The sequence below is a fragment of the Podarcis pityusensis genome, assembly GCF_964106645.2.
Source record: "Podarcis pityusensis genome assembly, chromosome: 11".
Lineage (NCBI taxonomy): Eukaryota > Metazoa > Chordata > Lepidosauria > Squamata > Lacertidae > Podarcis > Podarcis pityusensis.
In genome coordinates, this window is record NC_138036.1 from 19112576 (window position 1) to 19138144 (window position 25569).

At 45.0% G+C, this 25569-nt stretch overlaps 2 protein-coding genes across 2 annotated transcripts; one reads left to right on the forward strand and one right to left on the reverse strand.

Annotated features, from left to right (window-relative positions):
* Positions 1-1943: 1943 nt before the first annotated feature.
* Positions 1944-9192, reverse strand: LOC308458129 (F-box only protein 4-like). The gene is made up of 7 exons (XM_080972862.1): positions 8557-9192; positions 7028-7263; positions 5808-6028; positions 4171-4240; positions 3165-3334; positions 2737-2915; positions 1944-2143 (listed from the first exon to the last, which is right to left on the reverse strand). Exons 1-7 carry the CDS (start codon positions 9004-9006, stop codon positions 2054-2056), a joined length of 1416 nt encoding a protein of 471 aa, XP_080828988.1. The 5' UTR covers positions 9007-9192; the 3' UTR covers positions 1944-2053.
* A 5247-nt stretch (positions 9193-14439) lies between these two features.
* On the forward strand, positions 14440-25457 carry RIMOC1 (RAB7A interacting MON1-CCZ1 complex subunit 1). Its single transcript, XM_080972990.1, is given in 7 exon segments — positions 14440-14629; positions 14632-14838; positions 16622-16728; positions 18387-18533; positions 20387-20518; positions 22184-22298; positions 23389-25457. Coding segments are annotated over 7 exon segments (1170 nt in total). The 5' UTR covers positions 14440-14454; the 3' UTR covers positions 23676-25457.
* Positions 25458-25569: the final 112 nt, after the last annotated feature.

Consider the following 25569-nt stretch of genomic DNA (forward strand, 5'->3'; position numbering starts at 1 on the left):
GAACACACTCAACAGGAAGCGAAACATGTTCTTCTTCCAAGGCAAAGTTCGCAAACCAAAACACCTACTTCCGAGTTTGCAGCGTTCTCAATCCAAGTTGTTCATAAACTAAGCTGTTCTTAAACCAAGGTACCGCTGCACTCTGCTTCTTGCAGTGGTAGTCACAGATGATCTGTGACAACAGCCATATCCAATCATCCCCGGTTTCTTTACTATTAACAGGGGAAATTGCTACATGAAGAGTGCATAACAAGATGATGAGATTGAAGCTAAGACAGTAGCACTGTTAGAACCAGAATCCTCTTAGCAGCTGACAACCAACATGCCAATTCATGTCTGATAAAACCTTCAAGAACAGGATTTTCTGGACTGTAATACAATATTCAAAGGATTATTTCTACTCTGTTCATGTAACACACTGTACGTGTTACATTCTATATATAAGCTGCATGGTGATATTGTCCTTAAGGATTCTCAGGAAAAGGCAGGAAAGTGCTTCAGGTGGAAAAACGCCTTGATCCAGTCCTGCCCTGCTCAATACAGCAATCTCTGCAACAAACTCTAGATTTGCTGAACACATTGCTGTACTATAACTGCAGTCACAAAACCTTTCGCCAGTTCTAAAGCCTTCAAAAGATATGTTCCCAGCCTTGTTCACGTGACATCAATCAAGAGCTCGACTGGCAAAGGAGCTGCTATATGTGAATGATTAAGCTGGTTGAATCGAGGTATATCTAGAGGGCTTGTCATAAAGACTAGGGCTAAACACAGACCTCAACTAGATACAGGCAGGAGAGTTCAGAGCTGACTTGTAGGTGCCCCTGGAGAAAGCAGGTGATCAAGACTCTCTTCAGTCTGTTGCATTATCAGCTTACTACACTTTTTTAGTGATAGCTGCTCCATGGCCATCTGATGTACCTTTGGGGACTATTAATTTGGTATGTATTTATTATTGGTTGGTTAACATGCAGGCCTGTCATTTCTTTCACTGGACTGTATTTGAATGTAATGCTTTTCATTTCATATTATTGTTAGCTGTTCCAGTCATACCTCATGTTATGTCCGTTTCATTTTACGTTCTTTCAGGTTGCATCCCGCGGCAACCCAGAAGTACCTGAAAGGGTTACTTCCGGGTTTCGCAGCTCGCACATGCGCAGAAGTGGCGAATCGCAACCCGCGTGTGCGCCGCTGCGGGTTGTGCTCTTTTCATGTTGCAAACAGGCCTCCAGAATGGATTCCGTTCGCAACCAGAGGTACCCCTGTATCACTGAAATGGTTCATTATCCTGGAAGAACTGTACTGTCTGCTGCTGTGCTTGGAGCACCCTATTGTGACGTTTGGAGCACCCATCATCTCATGTTTGTAGGATATTGACTGTGGAAAGGCATTGTGCCTCCATTTCAGTAATCTTTGACAGTGACTTACCACTCCTACCATTCGTGTTCATGGAACATTTATTTGATTCTTATTCGTTTGTGACTCCATGCACATATTATATGTCTTCTGTTTATGAATTTTGAAACAGCATAATGTAATAATAATAATAATAATTTATTATTTATACCCCGCCCATCTGGTTGGGTTTCCCCAGCCACTCTGGGCGGCTTCCAACCAAATATTAAAAACAATACAGCGTCAGACATTAAAAACTTCCCTAAACAGGGCCGCCTGTTATAAAAAATATTATTAGTATATTATCAGTATGTTGATGACACACGGCTCTGTTTTCCCATTCCATCTGAACTGGGTGTGCTTTTCCGCCTGTGAAGGTATTGGACCTGGAAGCTATGGTGGACTGTATGGGGTGAAGTTGAATCCCAATTCGATAGAGTTTTTGTAGTGGGGGACTCTTATGCCTGAGTATTAGGTCTGAGTATTCATTTACCAAGTGGTAACTTATCAGAGTAGACAAACATCAGTGGGAGAAACTGCGTACACACGTGTGCCAGGGAGAAATTTATCCACCCATTCATACCCAAGGACATAGTGACATTCTCCTCACCACAAGTGGGCATGCAGTAATGTATATGTGAATGAATGTAAACAAGCCTGGTTACTGGGCATTTTTACATTTGGTTTGTTCCAGTAGCCACTGAATTCCATCTACCAGTCCATCCAAGGTGGAAGTTTCGGTGTCCTGAACCTGTGAAATGCAGGAATAAGCAAATGTTAGTATCTTTCACAAAACAAAAGCGCTTGAGGTTTCGGCTTGATTGGCAAAGAGATGAAGGCCTGTTTTCTGCAGGCATTGCCTCTATGAGTGAATTTCCTGTGGGGTGAACGGGTTCACACTGCTGATTCAGCAAGTGTTCGAAGCCTGCTTTCTCTTGGCAATGGTGGTGCACCTTACGGCTCCCAATTGTGTGCTGGTAGCTGCATCTCTACCTGTTCCTGATGGAGTCAGGTGTGGGCAGGTGAGTCCGGTGTAGGGAAAATGGCCTTGTGGGCCAAATCTGGCCTGTGAGCTGCTATAGACATAATTCAGAATGAATTTGACCAACCTTTAAAAAAAGAATAAGGCATCAAAGGTATAGGCCAGTTCTGTAACCTACAGTGAAATTCTATGCACGTATACTCAGAAGGCAGTCCCATTGGTTTAACAGGCATTACTCCCATATAACTGAGAATAGGATGGCAGCCTCAATTACACAATGTGGAATGGTGCTTCTAGAGCCTGTTGTCAATCAGTTTCATGATCCCAGATACTTAAATAAATGAAAGGGGGTGAAATGCTACCATCCATGGCCGCGTGCCAAGCAGGTTCAGCTGCAGCTGATGTGCCATATAAACACAAGGAATTCTTTTGATCTCAGCACAGGAAACACAGGACAGGACAAGAAGAGGTCTATCTGTAGGGCCAAGGACTGGGTCAAGCAATGCTGCCAGCCAGTCAAATTCAAGTTGACGGTTGTGTCCTGCAAAAAGAGAGTGAGGGAGATAAAGGCTCTGCCACCCTCTGCCAGCTGTACCCTAAAAGCTATGTTGGCATCATTCGGAAGCCCTTACATTTATTTATCTTAAGTTTTAAACGGTTTTTGTTGGTATAAAGCACATGCACACAGCAAACAATAGAAAATACAACAGATCCCCCATTCTTAGACCCTACTGGGTTGTGTAGCCACATAATTATTCCTTTTTGACCCATATGGCGCAAAGGTCCTTACTTTCATGAGTGTCAGCATATGCAAGATAGATGAACCCATCCATTAGTCTGCACACGTTTTTTAAATGTTTGTTCAGACTGTAATGCATTTTCCCATCAACACCGGACTCCGCAGAGAACACCTTGTTGACGGGACTGGTGTTCTCTTCCTTTGCTCTGAGACTTTCCTCACTGGAAAGAGAGGAGAGAAACCAGTTTGTTTTTTTTCCAGATACTGTGCAGTAAGGAAGGGAGAAACTATGCAGAACTGAAGGTGTTGAGGACTAGTGCCTTAAGAAAGAACAGTGTGGTCTTTTGTACACATCTAGGCCACGCAGTTCAAGCAAATAAACAATTCACAAGTCTACTCTGGCTCCTAGTAATCTAGGTCCCCCAATTCCTGAGTGAACTGAGCAAATGAGGCCATGTCCCAGACTGTGGCCAAACGTTTCCTTGAAAGAAACGTGCACAGAATGAGCACTTCTTGAAACGGGCTTGCTCTCCTCTTCAGACAATCCTATTACAGTGGTGCCCCGCAAGACGAATGCCTCGCAAGACGGAAAACCCGCTAGACGCAAGGGTTTTCCGTTTTTGAGTTGCTTCGCAGGACGAATTTCCCTATGGGCTTGGTTCGCAAGACGAAAATGTCTTGCGAGTCTTGAGATTTTTTTTCGCTTCCCCCCCCCCCTTTTCTAAGCCGCTAAGCCGCTAATAGCCTTTTAGCAGCTAATCCGCTAAGCCGATAAGCCTTTAATAGCCGCTAAACCGCTAATAGCGCTAAGCCGCTAAGCCGCTAATAGGGTTGCTTCGCAAGACGAAAAAACCGCTAGACGAAGACACTCGTGGAACGGATTAATTTCGTCTTGCGAGGCACCACTGTACTATTAGAAAATTCCCATATGCATCGGCATGATGATGGAGATCTAGAATTTTCTTATTTTGGGACAATCTTATCACTGTTGGAATACTGTTACTTGAAGGGGTGGGGAAGCAAGCAAGCAAAAAACAACACCTTAGATAACACTTACATGCTTTCTGTACACAGTGTAATATTGAATTTCTGGCCATTCAAATGATATGTGACTCCTAATTCTATCCCTGTTTGAGACACAGGAAGAAGAAAAGAAAGGTGAAGAATGTTTAAAACTGACAAGTACTTAAAAAGGTAAAGGACCCCTGACAGTTAAGTCCAGTTGCGAACGACTCTGGAGTTGCGGCGCTCATCTCGCTTTACTGGCCAAGGGAGCCGATGTTTTGTCTGCAGACAGTTTTTCCGGGTCATGTGGCCAGCATGACTAAGCCACTTCTGGCGAAACCAGAGCAGTGCACAGAAACACTGTTTACCTTCCGGCCGGAGCGGTACCTATTTATCTACTTGCACTTTGACATGCTTTCGAACTGCTAGGTTGGCAGGAGCTGGGACCGAGCAACAGGAGCTCACCCCGTCACGGGGATTCGAACCACTGACCTTCCGATCGGCAAGCCCTAGGCTCAGTGGTTTAGACCACAGTGCCACCTGCGTCCCACATCCTTCTAAGTTCCTAGAAGATTATAAATGGCAGCTAACAGATTGAGGTTGAATCCTGACAAGAAAGAAATACTGTTTTGGGGGGACAGGGGGCGGGCAGGTGGGGGGGGGACTCCCTGGTCCTGAATGGGGCAACTGTGCCCCTGAAGGAGCAGGTGCACAGCCTGGGAGTCATTTTGGACTCACAGCTGTCCATGGAGGTGCAGGTCAATTCTGTGTCCAGGGCAGCTGTCTACCAGCTCCATCTGGTATGCAGGCTGAGACCCTACCTGCCTGCGGACTGTCTTGCCAGAGTGGTGCATGCTCTGGTTATCTCCCGCGTGGACTACTGCAACGCGCTCTACGTGGGGCCACCTTTGAAGGTGACCCGGAAACTGCAACTAATCCAGAATGCGGCTGCTAGACTGGGAGTGGCCACCGAGACCATATAACACCAGTCCTGAAAGACCTACATTGGCTCCCAGTACATTTCCAAGCACAATTCAAAGTGTTGGTGCTGACCTTTAAAGCCCTAAACGACGTCAGCCCAGTATACCTGAAGGAACGTCTCCACCCCCATTGTTCAGCCCAGACACTGAGGTCCAGTGCCGGGGCCTTCTGGCAGTTCCCTCACTGTGAGAAGTGAGATTACAGGGCCTTCTTGGTAGTGGCACCCGCCCTGTGGAATGCCCTCCCACCAGATGTCAAGGAAATAAACAACTATCTGACTTTTAGAAGACATCTGAAGGGAAGTTTAGGGAAGTTTTTAATGTTTGAAATTTTATTCTGTTTTTAATGTTCCGTTGAAAGCCGCCCAGAGTGGCTGGGGAAACCTAGCCAGATGGGCAGGGTAGAAATAAACAATTATTATTATTATTATTATTATTATTATTATTATTATTGGAATACACAGAGCCTCTGTTCTGCCACTGACTCATTGTCCCTCACAAACAATATAGTACTACTAGATAAGTACTATATATTTTTGAAAAGTTGTTTCTTCTCTTTCTGTCTAATGGTAGGGCTGGCCCCACTCTGCCTCCAGTTAAACTACGTTCTGTAGCTGGGTTAGAAAATATCCCACTCAGAATAAGGAGGCTTCAAATGTTCACCATTGCCCTTTCTGTTTTCTTGCTTAAGATAAAGAAATCATGTTACCATTCAATTGTCCAGAAGGAAAACCAGCCAGCGGCCAAATCTCCGGACACACCGCCATTCTGTACAGCAAAGAGTCATTCAGCTCTTCCAACAGAGGCCCAAACATTGCAAAGCGAGGCTCTGTCTGTGTGATCAGCGACTGTAACATGGAAGTGACAGATCCGGAAGTGGGTTGGCTGGGTTTTGGACATCTTTTACGCCAGGAGCAACACTTTTTGTACCTGTGTGTATATAGAATGTGTGTGTGTGTGTGTATACACACAGAGAGAGAAAACACACACACCATAATAATGAAAACTGATTACCTTAAAAGAAGTAAGACAAGTTTTTCAGCATGAGCTGAAAGGTCCCACAAATAACAAAAAAAATGCTCAGCGCTGTTAAGCCCAAAGGAAGCTGCTCAGAGCTTTCCAAGGAAGAGTGAGGTGCACATTTGTGAGCTTTGAAAGTACTCAAACTTACTGTGACACTTACTGTTAACAACTTCATGGTGAGTACCAGCACCTATTTTTCCTAGAAAAAAAAGCACTGCCTAAAAACAACACTTTGAATATATGCTAATAGCAAACTCAGTTCTCTGAGTGTGGATCCTTATTCCATGAAAACATCGCCATCTATGGTCAAGAGGGAACCAACAAAGAACCCTTAAGCAAAAGCTGTATTGTAAACAACGGAGGTACAGTGGTACCTCGGGTTAAGAACTTAATTTGTTCTGGAGGTCTGTTCTTAACCTGAAACTGTTCTTAACCTGAAGTACCACTTTAGCTAATGGGACCTCCCGCCGCGCTGCTGCCACCCGATTTCTGTTCTCATCCTGAAGTTAAGTTCTTAACCCGAGGTACTATTTCTGGGATAGCAGAGTCTGTAACCTGAAGCATCTGTAACCCGACGTACCACTGTAATATGATTCTAGGATAGCATACACTAACTGTCGAAGGCAATCTGCTAACACACAAAGTAAATCTGGGATGGCATAAAATTTAATGATATATTAGTGGCAAGTGTATTATTGATGCCAAATGTTATATAATGTTTACAAAAAGAGTAATTGTAGAATCAGGTTTCAGTATTACTGAATGTTTATAGCTGTTCATCAATTTATGCTATTTCAAATCCTGTTATGTTTTTGTTTAAAAAGGAGATTAGGAGACATACAGCACAAAACTTTATATGTCTATAAAGATGTACGTTGCCTATATGGAATTTTAGAGGATACTTACGCAGCCATGTAGTCACATGAGGCACTATTATGAAGCTCAGAAAAGGATTTATTAAATATGTTTGCATCAGGGACTGACTCCCAATCAATAGAACGACAGGAAGGAAGATCGCGGATGAGAAAATAACGCCATAGTAAGGGATCCTGGATTGTTAGACTCCAGTAGCGATTGGTGCTTCCCAAATTACTCAGATCTTTGGGTGTGAGGAAGGACATAATGTATAACTTCAAATCTATCTGGGGGGGAAAAGTTTAAATATTTATAAATGAATCATTTAGGAAGCATAAAAACATAACAACAGCCCCTATCATTCATTCATATATATATATATATATATATATATATATATGAGAATGACCTCAGGGAGTCCCTTCCAAATTTACCATTCTATGCTTCTATGAAATGCTCCAGCAATGGCCTGGAGCCTTGTCCCAAACAGCCTGAAGGAGTCACATATATATATTTGTTTTCATGCAATCAATTTGTGCATCTTCTTGACTTTTTTCAGTTGGTATTTTTAAAAATTAATAAACTTAGTGTTATGAGTTTGTGGGTGCTAGACCTCTTCAATCTCTGGATCCAGCAAGTGCTAGAATTTAATCAAGGCTTGCGGTGTTAAAACTATATGCCAGACTTCTAATCCCTGAATCCAGCAAGGGTTAAAAGCTCATCAAGCCAGGAAATCGCCTGGGTGATGGGACATTAAGAAGGAGAAAGGAGAAAGGAGAGAGGGCTCTGTGCCCCTCCTTCAGCTCTCAGATAGTTAGAAGGACAAAAGTCTGAGTCTTAGAGCACCTTCTGCTGTGATGTGACCCAGAGGGAACAGCTGTCAAATGAAAAGGCAGAAAAAAGTACCGTATTTTTTGCTCTATAAGACTCACTTTTTCCCTCCTAAAAAGTAAGGGGAAATGTGTGTGCGTCTTATGGAGCGAATGCAGGCTGCACAACTATCACAGAAGCCAGAACAGCAAGAGGGATTGCTGCTTTCACTGCGCAGTGATCCCTCTTGCTGTTCTGGCTTCTGAGATTCAGCATATTTTTTTCCTTGTTTTCCTCCTCCAAAAACTAGGTGCGTCTTGTGGTCTGGTGCGTCTTATAGAGTGAAAAATACGGTATGCCTGATTTCTGCTGGAATCCAAGGCCGCAGCTATGGGAGAAACAAGACCCTTTTGGGGTGTTAATGCTGTGAACCCTTCCATCATATGCTCAGGTTGTATATATGAGTTAATAAATTATATGTCATAAAGACACCAGAGTTTCAACTGTGCCTCATTGCCAAAAGGAAACACGGACCCTGGGTAAGTGCCTGGAACCCCTGGAATGGGGGTGACGCACAGCAATATATTAAAATAAAATAAAATAAAGAGTGCAACTGCCTGGCGTCAAAGGGGCGGGGCCGTGAAGGGACCAATGGGAAGCCGAGCGAACAGGAAGCTCCAACGGGGAACTTTTGGCAACACTGCTGGAAGCGGCGGCCGTTCGCCTCGCTGGGATGCCGCCAGGCGGGCTCAGGGCGGCGGCGCGCTTACCGGCAGGGTCTCCAAGGCGCTGGGCATCGTCGTCTCCTCCTCTTCCCCAGCGCGATCGTCGCCCTCCGGGAGCTTCCCCGGCTGCTGCTGCTGCTGCTCACACATGACGCGCAGGCTGCTTCGCAGGAGCGTTTCCAAGCGCTGCCACTCCCCACCACCATGCGCCATCACTCCGGGGCGCACCGGCAACCTTCCCCGTCTCTTACTTAGCTGCTTCTTACTTAGCTGCGATTCAACACCCCCGGCACTGCAGCAGCTGGAATCCTGCGCTCCTTGGCGTCGGAGCCTGGATCCCACCAGGAGGTGGGTCTCACTCAGTAGGAGGAAAGCGGCGTCCGCGCAACGGCGAAGCTGCTTGCGCGCAAGTAAGAAGGGGCAGTCTAGCCAAGAAGAAGCCGCGCGCCCCACCGGGATTCCGCCTCCGGTTTGTTCCGGAGGCGTGGGAGGCATTCGGGACGCCTCCCCCGCAGTCCCGCTGGCAACTGCGCGCTGCTGCTCCGGATTCTAGTCCTGGGTTAGAGCGCGAGCATCGCAATAGCCAAACCCCCGCGATTGATTAAGCATTCGCGGCCGCGTGGAAGTTCCAGAAGTCGTGATGCAATAAAAATATGGTCCCCACATACGCTCCAAAATACAGTACACATAAAACCTTCTAGAAATTTTAGTTATTATATTTCTAATTTTTAATGATTATTGTCATATCAACTATATTCCTTTGCTTTTCTGTTAGGATCATATAACGTTTAAGATGATAAGACCCAGCTAGACATACGCGTCTTTTTACTTGTTCCTCTGTGGTTTCTTAATCAGTTGAGAATGCTTCCTTCCTACTTAACAACCATCTCATAAGGTATGCGCCTCTTAAGGTTTACTTTGATGCAAGTCCCTTGTATGTTCAAATGGCCTTACTCTCTAGTAATACGTTTAAAACTTCAGCCTCAATAAAAAAAAACCAAACACCTTAAATACTATTAGTCAATAAATTGTGGCATCAGCTTTCAGTTTGTCAGATTTGTGTTTACTGGCTGAAATTCATTCTCATTCATTTAATTTGCAAGAGCAGATATACCAGGATGTCCCGTTCTGCAATGTGAATGTTACTAGCACTGGTTGTAAAATGGGGTCAGGGGGTCAGCTCAAATTAATAGCATGTCTACCTCTAATCCCAAAAGCAAACCAACAGACTTTTGAAAGAGGGGCTATAAAGTGGACCCAAGTGAAGGCCAGCCTGGGACTACAACTCCCATCAGCCTCAGACAGCACATCTGTGTGCGTAGCATCTGGAGGAACCTAGACTGGGGAAGGCTAAGCAGATACCGGTAACACTGGGCAGATTGTGGTAGGCTAAGTAGACAAATAGCCTGAGCTGCTTATAAGGCAACTTCCTGTGTGCTTTTTAAAGAATTGGATTACACTGTGGACTAACATCATGCATGTAGTAAATCTGGAGTAAAAAGTATGGCTTTGTAGGCACATTGTGGGACGTGGAATCCTTTAAAAAATGTAATATAATCTTTTGGTACAGCAAATGTCAACATTTTAGTCAACTCTGTGATTGAGACTGGTTACATTTATTCACATTGCTGCATCTCTGTGTTGAGCTTTTTCTGATTAGAAGATGCTATTCAACCTGCTGCAAGATCTACTTAAAACTCACTTCTGAAACACTTCATTATATCAAAATTGCACATGTGCCACAAGATAGCATTCATCTAAGTTTCTTATAACTTTGAGTATCCGTTCAGGTATACAGAACACCTTATTTGGCAGTTACTTTCAAGCCACCTCACATAGTCTGCATTTCATGTGCTACATTCATGCATAAGTAATCCAGTGCAGAATGAAAAAGCAACAAAGGTCGCCTCTAGATGAGCTGTTTATTGAGCATTCATCCAAATTTGCTGGCCCAAGGTTATGCAAAGGTTAGACTGTTTTACTGTGCATTTGTTCCCATTTGTTTGTGTGGAAGTCATATGACAGCAGAGTATTTTTCTGCTTCAGAAACGTGTGAAGAAGCACAATGGCTTAGAGCAGGGACCGATCCACTGTCCTTCAGAGCCTGTGGGGGGCCGGACTATATTTTTGGGAGGAAAATGAATGAATTCTTTTGCCCCACAAATAACCCAGAGATGAATTTTAAATAAAAGGACATATTCTACTCATGTAAAAACATGCTGATTCCCGGACCGTCCGTGGGCCGGATCCGATTCCCAGGCCTTAGTTTGCCTACCCATTTTTTAATTTAGGGGATCTCAGAATGCCAGATTCAAAGCTCATTAAGGTTATGGAAGACAATCAGGGTTGTCTGAAATTGGTGCGGTCAGAGAAGGTAAATACACGTACTAAGCACATAGACCTAAAATGTTATACAATAAGAGATTTGAGCCAGAATGGGTTTATTGAAATGCAGTATCGTCCAACAATGGAAATGACAGCTGATATTTTAGCAAAGCCTTTGTTGAAAGTTATGAGAAGTTATGTGCTAAATTTTATTAATTCAAATTAGGCACAGTGAAGAGATTGTAACATTTGTGACATTTATTAGGATGTCTGGCATCAGGTGGGCAGGGCTTATGTGTTGTGCTCTGGAATCGGCCCCTCCTTTCGGGTGTTCGGTTAAGTTCAAATGGACAGGCCAACTGTCATTCTTGCCTCATGATGCTGTTTTAGTTTCTCTCAGACAGTATGTTATGTTACAATTTTCTTTATTATTAAAGCTTTGTTTGACATATACAGTACTTGTATTGAACAAATTCCTAAAAGAAAAGAAACATTGCTAAAAGAAACTCTTCTAAAGAATGGTGGAATATCCTAAACTGGGGGGGGGGATATTCCCAGACTCGCCAGCATGCCCCATCCAGAGTGTCACTGAGGCTAGCTGTGCCCTGCAGGTGGCTTGGGTGCCTTGCAGGTCCTGCGCTGCCTGAAAAAGCAGTGTGAGGCTGGCATCCGCCTGCCGCCTCCCCCTCAGCTGCCCTCTGGGTGGAGGGTGCCTGGGAGGGATGCAGCAGCTTGGGCGCAAGCCCCACGCTTCTTTGCAGGCAACATGGGAGGGACACAGCTCCAGCAGCACACAATCCTGAGGTCTGTGAACCACGCAGTATCTCTGAGGAAGGCATCAGGGTGGCACCTTTCTCCATCATAATTGCTGTGCTAAGTAGCATCTGTGCCACCTGCCTTTTGGGGTTTTTTTGCCCTCCATTACCTGAATGAAATGAAGGACTGGTGCAGCCAGGGGCTGGAAGGCGGAAACATGAAATTCTTTAGAAGGTAAAAAGAACCTACTTGTCTTCCTACCTACCTAGGGGCCTAGAATGGGGGGGGGGCATTTCCCTGGGCATTTTTTTCTTGGGGGGTGGGGTGGTGGTACATCAAGGCACCCTGCCCCATTGTGAGTTGGAGGGCGCCTGGGAGGGACACAGTGGCTCGGGCGCTGCCCCCCACGCTGCTTTTGCAGCCAGCGCAGGGCCTGCAGGGCACCTGAGCTGCTGCATCCCTCCCAGGCACCCTTCTGCTGGAGGCCAGCTGAGGGGGAGGTGGCAGGCAGATGCCAGCCACTAGGGCTCTCTATGCCACTGCCTTAGGGGCCCAGAAAATCTTCGTCTACTCCAGAAGATCAGCCAATGGGAGTTCTGGAGAACCTTGGGCTGGTGAACTCACAATGGGGGCCATGCATGGACAGGGAAATTCCAGAATGCCTTCAGTTGGCTTTGGAGTCAACTGCCACCTAGCTGAGTTCATGGCTGCTCCAAGTGCACTTTGGGACTTAGTACAATACGCTGCTGAGCTGGCTGATTCTGAGGGTCCCATGAGCCGCCATGACTGTATCCTGAGAGTGTCACTGAGTTATTTGAAAGGGGAATCTACCTGTCTTCCTACCCACCTACCTACCCATCCACCCCATTTATCTTCATCACTTCCTCCAAAGAGTTAAGACAGCAAATCTACTTCTCCTCTCCCCCATCGTATCCCCACAACAACCCTGTGAGGTAGGTAAGGCTGAGAGACAGTGACTGGCCCCCAAGGTCACATCCTCTTTTTCAGTGTTAAAAATGGTGTCCAGGCGGATTTTTAGAATTCGGCAAAGCATCCAGTTGTTTGGTTTGGTTTTGTATGGCTGCTGTTGGCAACGAACTCTCACAAGCCTTGGGCACGCAGGGCATCGCTGCTGCAGCTTGGGGTGGCGCCATTTCTTCTTCTTTCTCAGCTGCTTTATTCTGGGACTAAGAGGGATCCTAGCAAATAATAATAATAATTTATTATTTGTACCCCGCCCATCTGGCTGGGTTTCCCCAGTCACTCTGGGCGGCTTCTAACAAAGATTAAAAATACATTAAAATGTCACACATTAAAAACTTCCCTGAACAGGGAAAAGAAGGAGGAGGGTCCCGCAAAAGGCAGGTCAGGTCATCGTGGAGAGTTAGCCATCTGGTTTCCAGGATATAGGCCTCGAAACCCGAAACGCGGGTGAAGGCAGTGGGTTTCTTTAGGGTATTGTAACCCAGGGCGACGACAAAGCTGGCAATGCCGTGGGCCTCCCATCTCCTCCGTCGGCAGCCTTGCAGTTTATGGGGACGCCAGTCTCCTTGCAGCCGGCGCGAATGTCCCCTCCGGCAAATATAATGTTCTGCCGCCGGCACAGATCAGATCAGACACCCGGAGCAGGAGGAGAGCAGAGGCAGCGGGAGCCGGCGGGGTGGCTGCTGCTGTGGCGGCGGCGGCGACATCTCTTGCCCGCTCGCCCTAGCTTTGTCTCCCTCAGCGTCGGGGCTGGCCTGGGACAGGCCCCGCCGGGCCTCCATTCCCTCGCCCTGACAGGACGGGGCAGAGGGCGGCCGAAAGGGCGACGAGGGTAAATCCCGCCCGCTAACGACAGGAAAGTGACGGTTGCTGAGCGAAGGGAGGGGCAGCGTTCCGTGCGCGGCTTTGAATTCAAAGTCAATTCAAAGCGGCGGGAGGGGCGGGGCTGCTCTTCCCTTGCCCTACGGTGGCTCCCTTGGGACATACTGCGCAATGGCGGGGCGCGCCCCGCCTCCCCCGTGACTCCGCCTCTAGATTCGTGGCCAAGCGCCGCGTAGTGTTGGGTTAGCGCGCGCATTGCAGAATCCACACGATGGGCGATGCAATTGCGGCCGCGTGGAAGTTCGAGAAGTCGTGGTGTAATAAAAATACGGTTCCCACCCCCCAATTGCAAAATACAAATAAAATCCCCTAGAAATTTTAACGGTTGTGTTTTTACTTTTGATGATTATTGCCCTATCAACTCTTGCGTTCCTGTGATGGTCATTTAATCTGGAAGATGGTAAGACACAGGTAGAAATACCCGTCCTTTACTTGTTCCTATTCGGTTTCTTAATCCGTCGAGAATGCTTCCTTCCTACTTAACCACCACCGCATAAGGTAGGCAAAAAATAATAAATCGAAATTATAGATGGGGCCTTTGGAGGCATAGATAATGGGTGGTTTAAGCTAGTTTATATCCAAGATAGCTTTGGTTTATGGTTCTTCTAAACAACTCCTCTGAAAGAAAATGAAATATTTATCATCATCATTAATCTAGCCTTGTCTGTGTCTGTAACAAGAAGTCCTCAATGGGGTGGTGAGTACATCTGACTGAACTCAAGCATCTTCAAGAAACCGAAGGGGGTGGGCGGGAATAAAGTGCTGCTCATTTTATATATTTAGGCTGTGAACGTCATTTCCCCATTTTGAAAGAGCGTTCAAGTTTGTTTGTTTTTACTTCCAAACTCAAAGCTCAAAAAACAAACAGGATGGGTGCAAATGAGCTGCTGACTTTACAACAATTCCCCCCACCCACCCCCAAAAAAGGCGGTTATAGTCCTTTAGACCTACAGTCAGGTCACCTTTCAAACCGATTTTGTAAAGAAAAAGAGACAAATGCTCCACTGTGAATTAAATCTGAACCAAGATCTGCAGTATCGATGGCTGGGGATGTGCGTGTCCCAAAACCCGGAAGTGGCCTCAGCGGTTTTAAAACCTAGGAATCCAGGCAAGTTGCCCCCCTCTATACTTTTCCTATCTCTCGTGGCTACAAAGCCTCCGCGGCGCGATCCTCCCCTCCTCTGGGCTGGAGCATATCACGTGACGAGGAAAAGAAAGAAAGAGGCGTGGTCTGCGTAGCAGCTGCCAGTCTGGACCCGGGAGGCGAGCTCCGCGCGTTCCGGATGGCCGGGGCAGGTTTCGCTGCCGAGCTGCGGCTGCGGCTTGCGGCGCTCAAAGGAAGGCTGCAGCGCTCGAGCCAAAGCGAAGAAGCCTCCGATGGTAAGAGCGGGGTGGTTAAAACTGCGAAACCCGCTGCGGGGAGAAGCGCTTCCTGTTTGCATTGAACCTCCCATTCTCCCCTTTAAGCTTAATTGGGCGGTCCTTGGTTTTAGGGTATGTTTTTTCTTAATTAAAAACCTCCCATTTCTTGGGTTTTTTCGCCACCGGCAGCATTTGTGGGGTATGTGCCCAGTGCCGGATTTACGTATAAGCTAAACAAGCTATAGCTTAGGGCCCCACTCTCTTGGGGGCCTGCAAATAAAGGGGGGGAAATGGATGTACATTTCCAAAATATAAGAAAAAACACACAAATAGAATAAAACCTACATACAGCAACAATGTTTTGTGTTGTGTAGGCTCCTGTGATGTAAGTAATGGGTGCCACCTGCTAGCCTGCTCCCTAAAATATCACTGGTTTGCTCATTTCTATATATAGGGTGCCTTACATTCTGCATGGACTGGTTCCATTGTTGTTGTTTAGTCGTTTAGTTGTGTCTGACTCTTCTTGACCCCATGGACCAGAGCACGCCAGGCCCTTCTGTCTTCCACTGCCTCCCACAGTTCGGTCAAACTCATGCTGGTAGCTTCGAGAACACTATCCAACCACCTCGTCCTCTGTCGTCCCCTTCTCCTTGTGCCCTCCATCTTTCCCAACATCAGGGTCTTTTCCAGGGAGTCTTCTCTTCTCATGAGGTGGCCAAAGTATTGGAGCCTCAGCTTCAGGATCTGGCCTTCCAGTGAGCACTCAGGGCTGATTTCCTTCAGAATGGATAGGTTTGATCTTCTTGCGGTCCGTGGGACTCTCAAGAGTCTCCTCCAGCACCATAATTCAAAAGCATCCATTCTTTGGCGATCAGCCTTTTTTATGGTCCAGCTCTCACTTCCATACATCACTACTGGGAAAACCATAGGTTTTACTATTCGGACCTTTGTTGGACTCGTTGCATGGCGACGTGCAAATGGCTTTAGATACCTATTAGATCCATAAATTACCATATAGTATATATTCAACACAAAAAACGGCGCCAATCTGTTTTTGACAAAGGACAGCTGGACATATAAAGGGCCCCGCTACCTTCGGTAGCTTACGGCCTTATCAAACCTAAATCCAGCCCTGTATATGTCCATGGATGTGCAACCAGAAGCAAGGCCTTCTCCCCAGCTTAGATGTCTAGGTCTGCATAGGATTGCAAACCTAAGGACGTAGGAAACTGCCTGATCCACACCATGGGTGCATATGGTTTGTTGTTGCAAACACTGGCTGGTAGCAACTCTCTGATGGATTCAGTCAAAGGCACCTTGCCAGCCCTACCTGGATGAACCTGAGGCCTTGGCATGCAAAGGAGGTGCTCTGCCGCTGAGAGCAGCTGCCTTCTCCTGGATTTGTAAAGGGTTTCTCATTCATTATCTATGTTGTAAGGGTTTTGGGGGGTGGGGGTGGGGTTCTGTATCACACTTGAGCCCCTTCTAATTTCTTGGGGGTCATGGATCCAGAAAGGGTTGAAAAATCTAATGGATTGTTGTTCTAGTCAGGCAAGTTTTTTGTGGCACCTTTGTAGCTCAGTATGAGACTGTTGCTTCGAACCCCACATTGGGGACTCTGGGTTGCATGGAAACTTTTGCACCCCTGTGGTGCAGGATTGGGTCGTGCAGAAGCTTTTGCATGAGGCGCTAATGTTTTACAGGTTCTGAATACTGTAATATCTCAATGATGTTTGTGGGGGAAATACTGTCTTATATGGATTGTGTTTTTGATGAGGTCTTTGTCTCTTTTCATCAACAGATCCCTTCTTAATGCAAGCTTCTGCTACACTGGAAAACTTGACGGACCTTTGTAACCAGCCTGGAGAAAATGGCACACTTTCCAAACTCCTGCAACTTTATACACAGGTACTGTGCAGTGATGAATTTTCAGCTTTTTAGGCTGCAATTTTAAGCACGCTTGGACAATAGGATTCATAATATGTGAACTGTAATATGGTTCGTACTGGCGAATAAGAGAATTTCCCAGTGAAAGTCAATATGAAATAAATGCTTTGTTTGTGGTTAAACTGGAATGGGGTTAAGATTAATAGCACTGTGAATACATCTTAGAGTTGTATGTTTAAAGGAACAGACAGGGCAGTCCATGAACTAGTTTATGGGTGTGGTATAAATATTATTTTTATTGATTTATTTACCCTATTTTGTATGTATAAACTGAGGTGCTGTTGTCAAATTTCAGTGACACAAATAAAAAACTAGCTTAATGGTGATTAAGATAAGCTTACGTTTGTGATTCCATTGACTTATTAAATTGGCTTAAATGCAGTTTTCTGCCTTGATCTTTCTGTGGCTTAAAATGTAGAGTAGTTATGTATTCTAGTTTCTGTTTCGTTTTTTAATTTTATTTTAAAGAAATTAGGAGGGCTTGATACGGTCACTGCTTTTTTCCGGGGGGGGGGGGGGGGACGCATACCCCTAAACATTTTGTGAATCTTTGTATTTTTGTCCATTTACTGTATTTATTTTTCCCGATTTGAACTATAAAACGGTGATTTTCTTGAGTTAAAAGAGAGTTTTAGTACCCCTAAAAAAAATTTTAAAGGAAAAAAAAAAGCACTGGATACGGCTATATAGCCATAACATGATAACTTCTGACCTTCACTGTTCTTAGATTTGCTCAGACTGCTTGCCCCAGATATAAGTGAGATGACTTAAGACAGTGGTTGATAAACACAGCAATACTTGCTAGCACAAATTCTTGCCAGTGTAGAGCAGGCACATAGGAAACTGCCTTATCAGGCTTTTATTGATAAAAGTCAAGCTTTGCCCACTCCGATTGGCAGCAAGATTACAAGGTCTTTCTTACCACCTGGAACCTAATCCCTTTTTAACTGGAAATGTCAAAGACTGAAGCTGGAACCTTCTGTTTGTAAAACATGTCTTATACCACTGAAGTCGACCCCTTCCAGAACAGCCTTAAAACTGAGGTGCTGAGCTGATTCATTGCATCAGTATATTTGTCAAGGCAGAGACTAGCAGACCTATTATGCTAATATCCACCACAGGATGCTTAATTTTCAAATTCTGAGGTTACAGAGAAGGTATTGGTGACCTGGAAGTGTTGAAGGTAAATGTGGTCTTGCAATGATCAGTGATGCGTGTCTCCCCCCCCCCCCCATTTGTATATTCTAACATGCTATCCTGATCTTCGGAAAGGGATTCCAGGATACAGCAGTGAAAATACTTGTACAGGTTAAATCCAGCCCAACGCTGGTATTAGCAAATCCATCCTTTCCACTGTGGTTTGTAAACTTATGGTTTAGAAATCCTTACAGCCTGGTCAGGGGAGAGCGGGAAATGTAGAAGGAACTTGCTTTCAATCCCCTTCTTAGAAAGTTGCCTTAACATAGTACTTTGTTTAGTCATTTAGTCATGTCCGACTCTTCGTGACCTACTAGTAATATAGCACTACTCAGAGCTTACTTGGACAAGGTGGACTGTCAACTAGGGAGGACGAAACAGGTTGCAGATTGTGGTGCTGATATTTTTCCACCTTTTTAAAGGCCGTCCTGGATATCACATATTTTGAGGAGAACCAGCTTGTCGATGAAGACTTTCCAGAGGAGTCCTCTTTGCAGAAAGTTGAGGAACTAATCAACACACTTTCAGAGCCAGAGATCTTGATCAATGAAAGCGGTACATCTCAAGAAGTGAGTACTAAGTGTTAAGTCTCATTCGCCTGTATTTCTTTAAATTTCATGTAACACACAAAAACAACCTCTAAGCCCTGTTGCCTTCAGTGTCTCTGCTCAGATTGTATTCTCATTTTCTTTGTTTTGAATTTTTCAGCCCATAGCATTCAGTGGTATTATCAGCGATAAGTACTGACTTGCCATCCAATGGTTATATTGAACTTTTATTTAGGGAAATTCACTGTTGTCAGGCCTCAAGCCATAATTTTTGTGTTGGTGGTGGGTTCCCTAAGATTTGAGAGGATAATGCAATACAGTGGCTTGCATCTAAATAAAGGCAACATAACCTAATTTAAAGTTTTTAGGTGCTATTTAGCTAAGTTTTATTCTGAGTAATTTCCTGCTGAAATTAATGAGACTCACCTGGTTATGTTCATGAATTTCAGTGGCTCTACTCTGAGTAAAACATAGTTAAATACCACCCATTGAGTTGCCTTAAGATTGAATTTTAATAAAAGAAAATGAAATTAATTATTTAAAATAATCACCTGTTGCTTATAATTTTACCTCAGTGCATTTCTACTCATTAGCTAGATTACTGGAATGCAGTGTGACACAAATCTTATGCATATTTCATGCAAAAGTAAGTTTCATTGTAGTTAGTAAGATTTGCTCAAGGATACATTGGATTGCACCCATTCTGATAGGACCCTGCCTGCCTGTTTTGTTTTATTTCACCACAATAAAAGGCGAATGACCTTTTCTCTCTTTAAATGAAAACTAAATTCAGGAGCTGGGTATCAAATATCCGTGGAGACAGATGTCACTTCACACTGATATGCCCTTGAGTTCTGGCATAACCTCCCATCTGCTGAATAGGGTGGCAGCAGGAGTTGAAGGGATGGGGAACTGGTATTCCTCCAGATGTGGTTTGATTATAATTCCCTTCAGCCCTAGCTGGTGTGGCCAATGGGTAGAGATAATGGGAGCTGTAGTTCTGCTGCATCTGGACAGGCACAGATTTCTCATCCTTGACCTAGGGAAACTGATGCAGGAAGGCCGATGCAAAAGTAATACCTGAATATTAGTGGAAAGCGTGTAACCTCAAGCAACTGCTTCTCTTTAAATGTTATTTATGAAACTATTATTTGTGGTTAAGTCAGGGAATGACTGTTATACTTTGCAAAAAGAACAATTTTTTTAAAAAAATAGTTTGGTGTGTTACCTGTTTCCAATAGCATGAGTGAAATGTGCACAGCTCCTTTTAAGGCAGTACAGTGGTACCTCTGGTTACGAACTTAATTTGTTCCGGAGGTCTGTTTGTAACCTGAAACCGTTCTTAACCTTAGGCACTTTAGCTAATGGAGTCTCCCACTGCCGCCGTGCAATTTCTGTTCTTATCTTGAGGTAAAGTTCTTAACCCAAGGTACTACTTCCGGGTTAGCGGAGTCTGTAACCCAAAGTGTTTGTAACCCGAGGTGTTCGTAACCCAAGTTAACACTGTAATTGAATATAATGGAGATAATACAATGAGGGAAGCCCAGAGGGGAAATAAATTGAGACAGGCTTTGCGTGTGGAAGTTTTAGTTGTGCACCCAGTCAGCTCTGTTCAATATATGTAGTTCTACAAACAGTTGGGTTTCCTGTGTCTTGTGAATCTGAATCCCTCAGAGTGTGGCTACAGCGTACAAATCTGATTTGTTTCATGCCGTTGGGAGACATTCACATTAAAAGATATGAAACACTATTTTTAAAAAAACCTCAAAACTCATTCCACCAACTCATTTCCAAATATGCTATGTTTGCCCTTTTTATTCAAGGTTTAGGCATCTTAATCAGTGTGGATATCTGATTTATTTATTCATTTCCAGCCACTCGCAGTGCTTGGTGTAGAACTGCTGGAATGTCTTTACTGGAGGAGAGGAGCCTTACTCTACATGTTTTGCCACACGGTGAAAGGAAGGAAGGAGAGGTTGATGAATAAGACCGATTTGTTCAAAAAGGTAAATCCCTTTCTGCTTAAAAAGTTGTTGTTGGCACCCATCTGTTTTGAGACAACGGCGGAGAGAGCAAGGTTTTGCCTTCAGTCCTGCCCAGCAGAGCAGCAGGACTGCAGATACAGCCGTGGCTACAACACTCCATCATGCTTTGTTGCTGCCCAGCCAGGGTTAGGATTGCTCTGTTAGCTGACGTCATGCAAACTTGGTAAATAAAGCCCAGCATGTTTAGGATTGCATAGATCCTGCCAATCTTCGTCCAGATTTAATTTACAATTTAATGTTTGTCTCTTTTCCTTAGTATACGAGAGAGGTTTGAAAGGTTACCTGACTGTAGGTAAAGGACTGTACCACAGTGGTAGACCCCGTATTTTGCATTCAGAAGGTCCAGGTTCAATCTTTGCCATTGACAGGAGTCTTGCCCAGCCCTGAGACACCAGACAGCTACTGCCAATCAGTGTAGATAATACTGAGCTGTAAAGTCCAATCGCCTGGCTCAGTATTAAAGCAACAGCTTGTGTTTGCCTTCTTTAGGAGTTGTGTAAATTAAGCGGTTCTTTTGCACCCGACTGCTCTCATGCCATGACTGAGTCCTGTTTGTCATATTTACCATACTTTTCTCTCTATAACACGCATATTTTTTCTCCTAAAAAGTAAGGGGAAATGTCTCTGCGTGTTATTGAGCGAATGTGTGGTCCCTGGAGCCGACTGGCCGGAGCGCAGGGGCAAAAATCCAGCAAAAATCCAATCGTGCGCGTCAGGGAGGAGGGAGCTCCGTGAGAGAGGAAGCTGTTGCTTTCCTGCATTCTGCCTCAGGGTCTTACTGCCCACCCTTTTCTGTTTCGGTTCCTGTTTGCTCAAACGGAACAAAGAGCAGGCAAATCCCCTCCCCTCCAGGCAAGCAGAGGGGAAAGGAAAGAATCGCGTCCTTCCTTCTAATTCCTCTCCGTGCTCCGGTGCTGCTGCGTCCAGGGAAGCATTTTAGGGACTCGCAGGCAGCCGGAAAACATGCAGGTGGGGGGGGGAGAGAGAGAGAGAGGGCTGGCTTGGGTGGGTGTGGGGGGGAAAACTTTTGCCTTCCTTTCCTCCCTCCCGTTAAACCCATCTCCTGCATTCTTAGCCAGCTGCTTCTCTGCACACCCCTCTTGTGCTCCTTGTCCCTTCTGTGTTTTTCCTTCCCTCCCCACTTAAAATATGGTTACAAAGCACGGATCCACATGGATCCTCAGGATCTTTGCATTGGGTCACCCCAAATTCACCATCAGATCACATTACATGTCCATGGCTACAGCCTGCACCAAAAAAATCACGCACCCACTGTTGCCTGGGGCCACAATGGTGCAAAAACGTGGTTACAAAGCACAGATGCACAGGGATTCTCAGAATTTTTGCATTGGGCTACCCCAAACTCACCATCAGATCACATGTCTGTGGCCACAGCATGAGGCACAAAAATGATACATCCACTGTTTCATTCAGAATTTTTTCCCCTTGTTTTCCTCCTCTAAAAACGATGTGCGTGTTATGGTCAGGTGCGTGTTATAGAGCGAAAAATACGGTAGTACTGTTTTTTCAGCTTTGTGACTAGAAGAGGGGGAACATTCTTTCAGAAGGAGGAAATGAAGTTTAAGATTAATACATAAAATGCAGTGCTTATATATTCTCCTTCAGTTTCTTAATGAAGGAATCCAGTACTTGGTGAAGATGCTTGAGTTCAGATGTTCTGATCATCCCATTGAAGACTTCGTGTTTCAAGACACAGACACGGCTAGATTAATACATGAAGGTAAATATTCCGTATGGTGCTTTTTTGGTATACTTTTCTTTTAGAGGAGTTGTTTAAAAGAACCACCAATCAAAGAGAATCTTGGATATAAGCTATTTTAAGCCACCCACTATCTTTCCCTCCAGAGGCCCCATCTATAATTTTGATTATTTTTTGCCTACCTTAGGAGGTGGTTGGTTAAGTAGGAAGAAAGCATTCTCAACTGATTGAGAAACCAAACAGGAACAAGTAAAGGACATACATTACTAACTGCCTTATCTTCTACATTAAATGATCCTAACAGCAAAGTAAAAGAACACAGTTGATGCGACAATAAGCTTATTTTTGTTTTTATTTTCACAGTCTAAAAAAGTATCACCCTTGAGTAAATTGTGAGATTTTTGTCAATGGACCTCTTACACCCACACTTGAGCCCAGGTCAGGCACAATGCTAAACTATGGTTTACTGTTCCATGCATGGGCCACTGGCTTGCACACTCCCCTTTCCACAAGAACTACATTGGTATCCCAATTGGAATAAACCACCTGTGACCAGTATCTTGGGAACTTTATGCTGCACACTACAGAACTTGTAGGGACGCGGGTGGCGCTGTGGGTTAAACCACAGAGCCTAGGGCTTGCCGATCAGAAGGTTGGCTGTTCGAATCCCCGCAATGGGGTGAGCTCCCATTGCTCGGTCCCAGCTCCTGCCAACCTAGCAGTTCAAAAGCACGTCAAAGTGCAAGTAGATAAATAGGTACAGCTCCAGCGGGAAGGTAAATGGCATTTCCATGCGCTGCTCTGGTTCGCCAGAAGCAGCTTAGTCATGCTGGCCACATGACCCGGAAGCTGTACGCCGGCTCCCTCGGCCAATAAAGCGAGATGAGCACGCAACCCCAGAGTTGTCCGTGACTGGACCTAATGGTCAGGGGTCCCTTTACCTTACAGAATTTGTGAAGAGGAACAGGTGCAATTTTAGGGATTTCTCTTGTATGTTTGTCGCTCACAAATTGCAACCTTGTCATTTGCAAAATGTAGCTATTAGATAGAAGTTGTGCCTATTCAGAAACGCTGCTCGCCTTCAGCTGCTTCTCTCCCCTACCTTTGGCAGGCATATTTAGCGACACCCACCTGCTGGCTATGATGTACTGCGGAGAAATGTGCTACTGGGGACTGAAGTACTGCAGAGAAGTTAAGGAACGAAGTCGAAGCGTAGAGGCAGGAGCGAGCAGGGAGCAACCCGGAAGCTCACAGAGCGAAGTTCTGGACCATCGAGAGACGGGAGAGAAAGTGCTCCTGAAATACATAACTGTGTGCGAAGGACCATTGAGACTGCATGACTGGGATACCAAAAATGCAAAGCTCATACTGGACTATTTTAAGCAGTTTTCTGCCTAATTGACTTAAGGCCACTGAGAAATGGGGGGAACACATTATTTTTCCTTTTAGAGGCTACATTCCCTTGCAAATAATCCATTGGGGACCACATGACACGGGTGGTTAGAGCACTGCTTTTTTTTATCTCCCCACAAATTACTTTTCCCCCTTCCTCCAAATCTTCACTTAACCACGGTTGGCCTTGGAAGTTCTGAAGCGACAGGAATGTTTATTGGGTTAGGTGCCAAGGATGCTTCCCCTACCTATTCCCAGTGTCTTGTCTTGTCTGACTCATTCTCCTTGCAGCAGCTTCCACTTTTGCTGGAGAGAATTGAGTCAAGAAAACACGAGGGAGCTTGGAGGACTGACCACAAAGAATGGCAACTAGAGCTTCCCAACTCTCCTTCTCCCAGCAGCCACCGCTTTTGCTGAGCGGAATGAGGGAGGGACTGGGAAGCAGGGGGCTGGCTTGCAGCAGAGCAGATGGGGGGAGTTGCAGAGGAGGGTGTTGGGGCCTAGGTGGAGGCACCCGACGCCAGGTAGAAAGGTGCTGTGGGCTGGGGTTGGCAGAGACGCTAGCAGTTCCTTGTCCCTGATTTAAGCGGATGGTGTGCCTTCCCAGAAAACTGGGGCAACCTTGTATAGCTCCTTGCGAACCTGAAGGTCTAATTTGTGCCTTTCAACAAATACACAACATTTCAGAGCATATCTTGACTTAATTTCTGTACAGTTTGCGAAACTGCCTTACAGGTTACTTTACAGTAATCCTTCAGAAGCTACTCCAGTTGCCGACACAGAATAGGTCTCCAGGTTAGAGTTTCAGGTAAACCTAAGTTGTTGGCATCCATCTAGAGACAATGGAGTGTGCTGGGGCGGGGAGTGAAGTCAAACTGCTGTGTTAGCAGCACCAAAGAAAGATGTTCTGGTTAAAATCCATATAATTTAGCTTTGCTTGGTACATAAAACACATGCGAAATTGCGTAGAAATAACTAAAAATGATTACCAAGTAGCTGCAGTTACATTATATATTATGATTGCTGTTGTTATAAATAATAATTATTTTACCCATGGAAGATACCTAAAACTTTGGAGGAAACCCAGTTTGGCATCAGCCCCATGCACAGAGATAAGCAGCACGCAAGGATGCAAAATAAAAATTAGATGTCATTTCCATGTTTGCAGGAGTTCTAGGGTTGCTACCACGTCTGGAGTTACTTTGATGTTGCTGAATTTCTGCTCCCCAGCAGAGAAGCGATGTCTCAGTAAAGTGCTCTGTTTCTGGGTGTCTGCCTTTTCTACAATATTTCATTCTCCCAGCCACTCGGCACCATGTGGCCACTGAATGCGCTCAGTCCTTGCTGGGCTGCTCTGGCGATGTTTTGTGCTTTGACAACCCTTTTTGCATTTTGCTGCCTGTTCATACTTCCCTCTTCTACGTGGATTAGGTGGAAGAGAACAGAATAACCTTCCCATTTAATGCTTATTCATTAGCATGGTTTAATTCCCACCTTGGAACTGTTGCATGCTGCAGGGCAGGGCTAACGATAAATATATGCTTGCATCCTACATCAGGTTTTTAAAGGGCCTAATTGGCACGGGAGGGACTATTTGGGATGACAGCAGGGCGGACAGCTCCTCCTCGAAAATCACTGTCCTCCACTTGCAACATTTAGGCTTTTTTAAAAAGTTGGTGTGCAATGGAAGCTTCTTTTTATTTATTTTTTAAGTTTGTATAAATAAAAATGTATCATTGCAAAAGAAAACCCAACTAATAACATTTCAATAAATTGAAAACAACGTAAGGTACATTGTCATTGCACTTACCGTATTATTCCAGTATATCAGGAACACTCTTTTCTCCATAATTTTAGTGGGTCAGTTTGCATTCTCCTATAGTAGGTTAATTTAGCCATT

What these genes read in the sequence shown, in the direction of transcription:
- LOC308458129 (XM_080972862.1), bottom strand. Translation starts at nt 9,006, where the DNA reads ATGCCTCCCACGCCTCCGGAACAAACCGGAGGCGGAATCCCGGTGGGG. An exon ending in GCGCCTTGGAGACCCTGCCG is followed by an intron (nt 7,264 to 8,556) that starts GTAAGCGCGCCG and finishes TTTCCCCCCCAG; the next exon opens with ATAGATTTGAAGTTATACAT. An exon ending in ATATGCTGACACTCATGAAA is followed by an intron (nt 2,916 to 3,164) that starts GTAAGGACCTTT and finishes CTCTTTTTGCAG; the next exon opens with GACACAACCGTCAACTTGAA.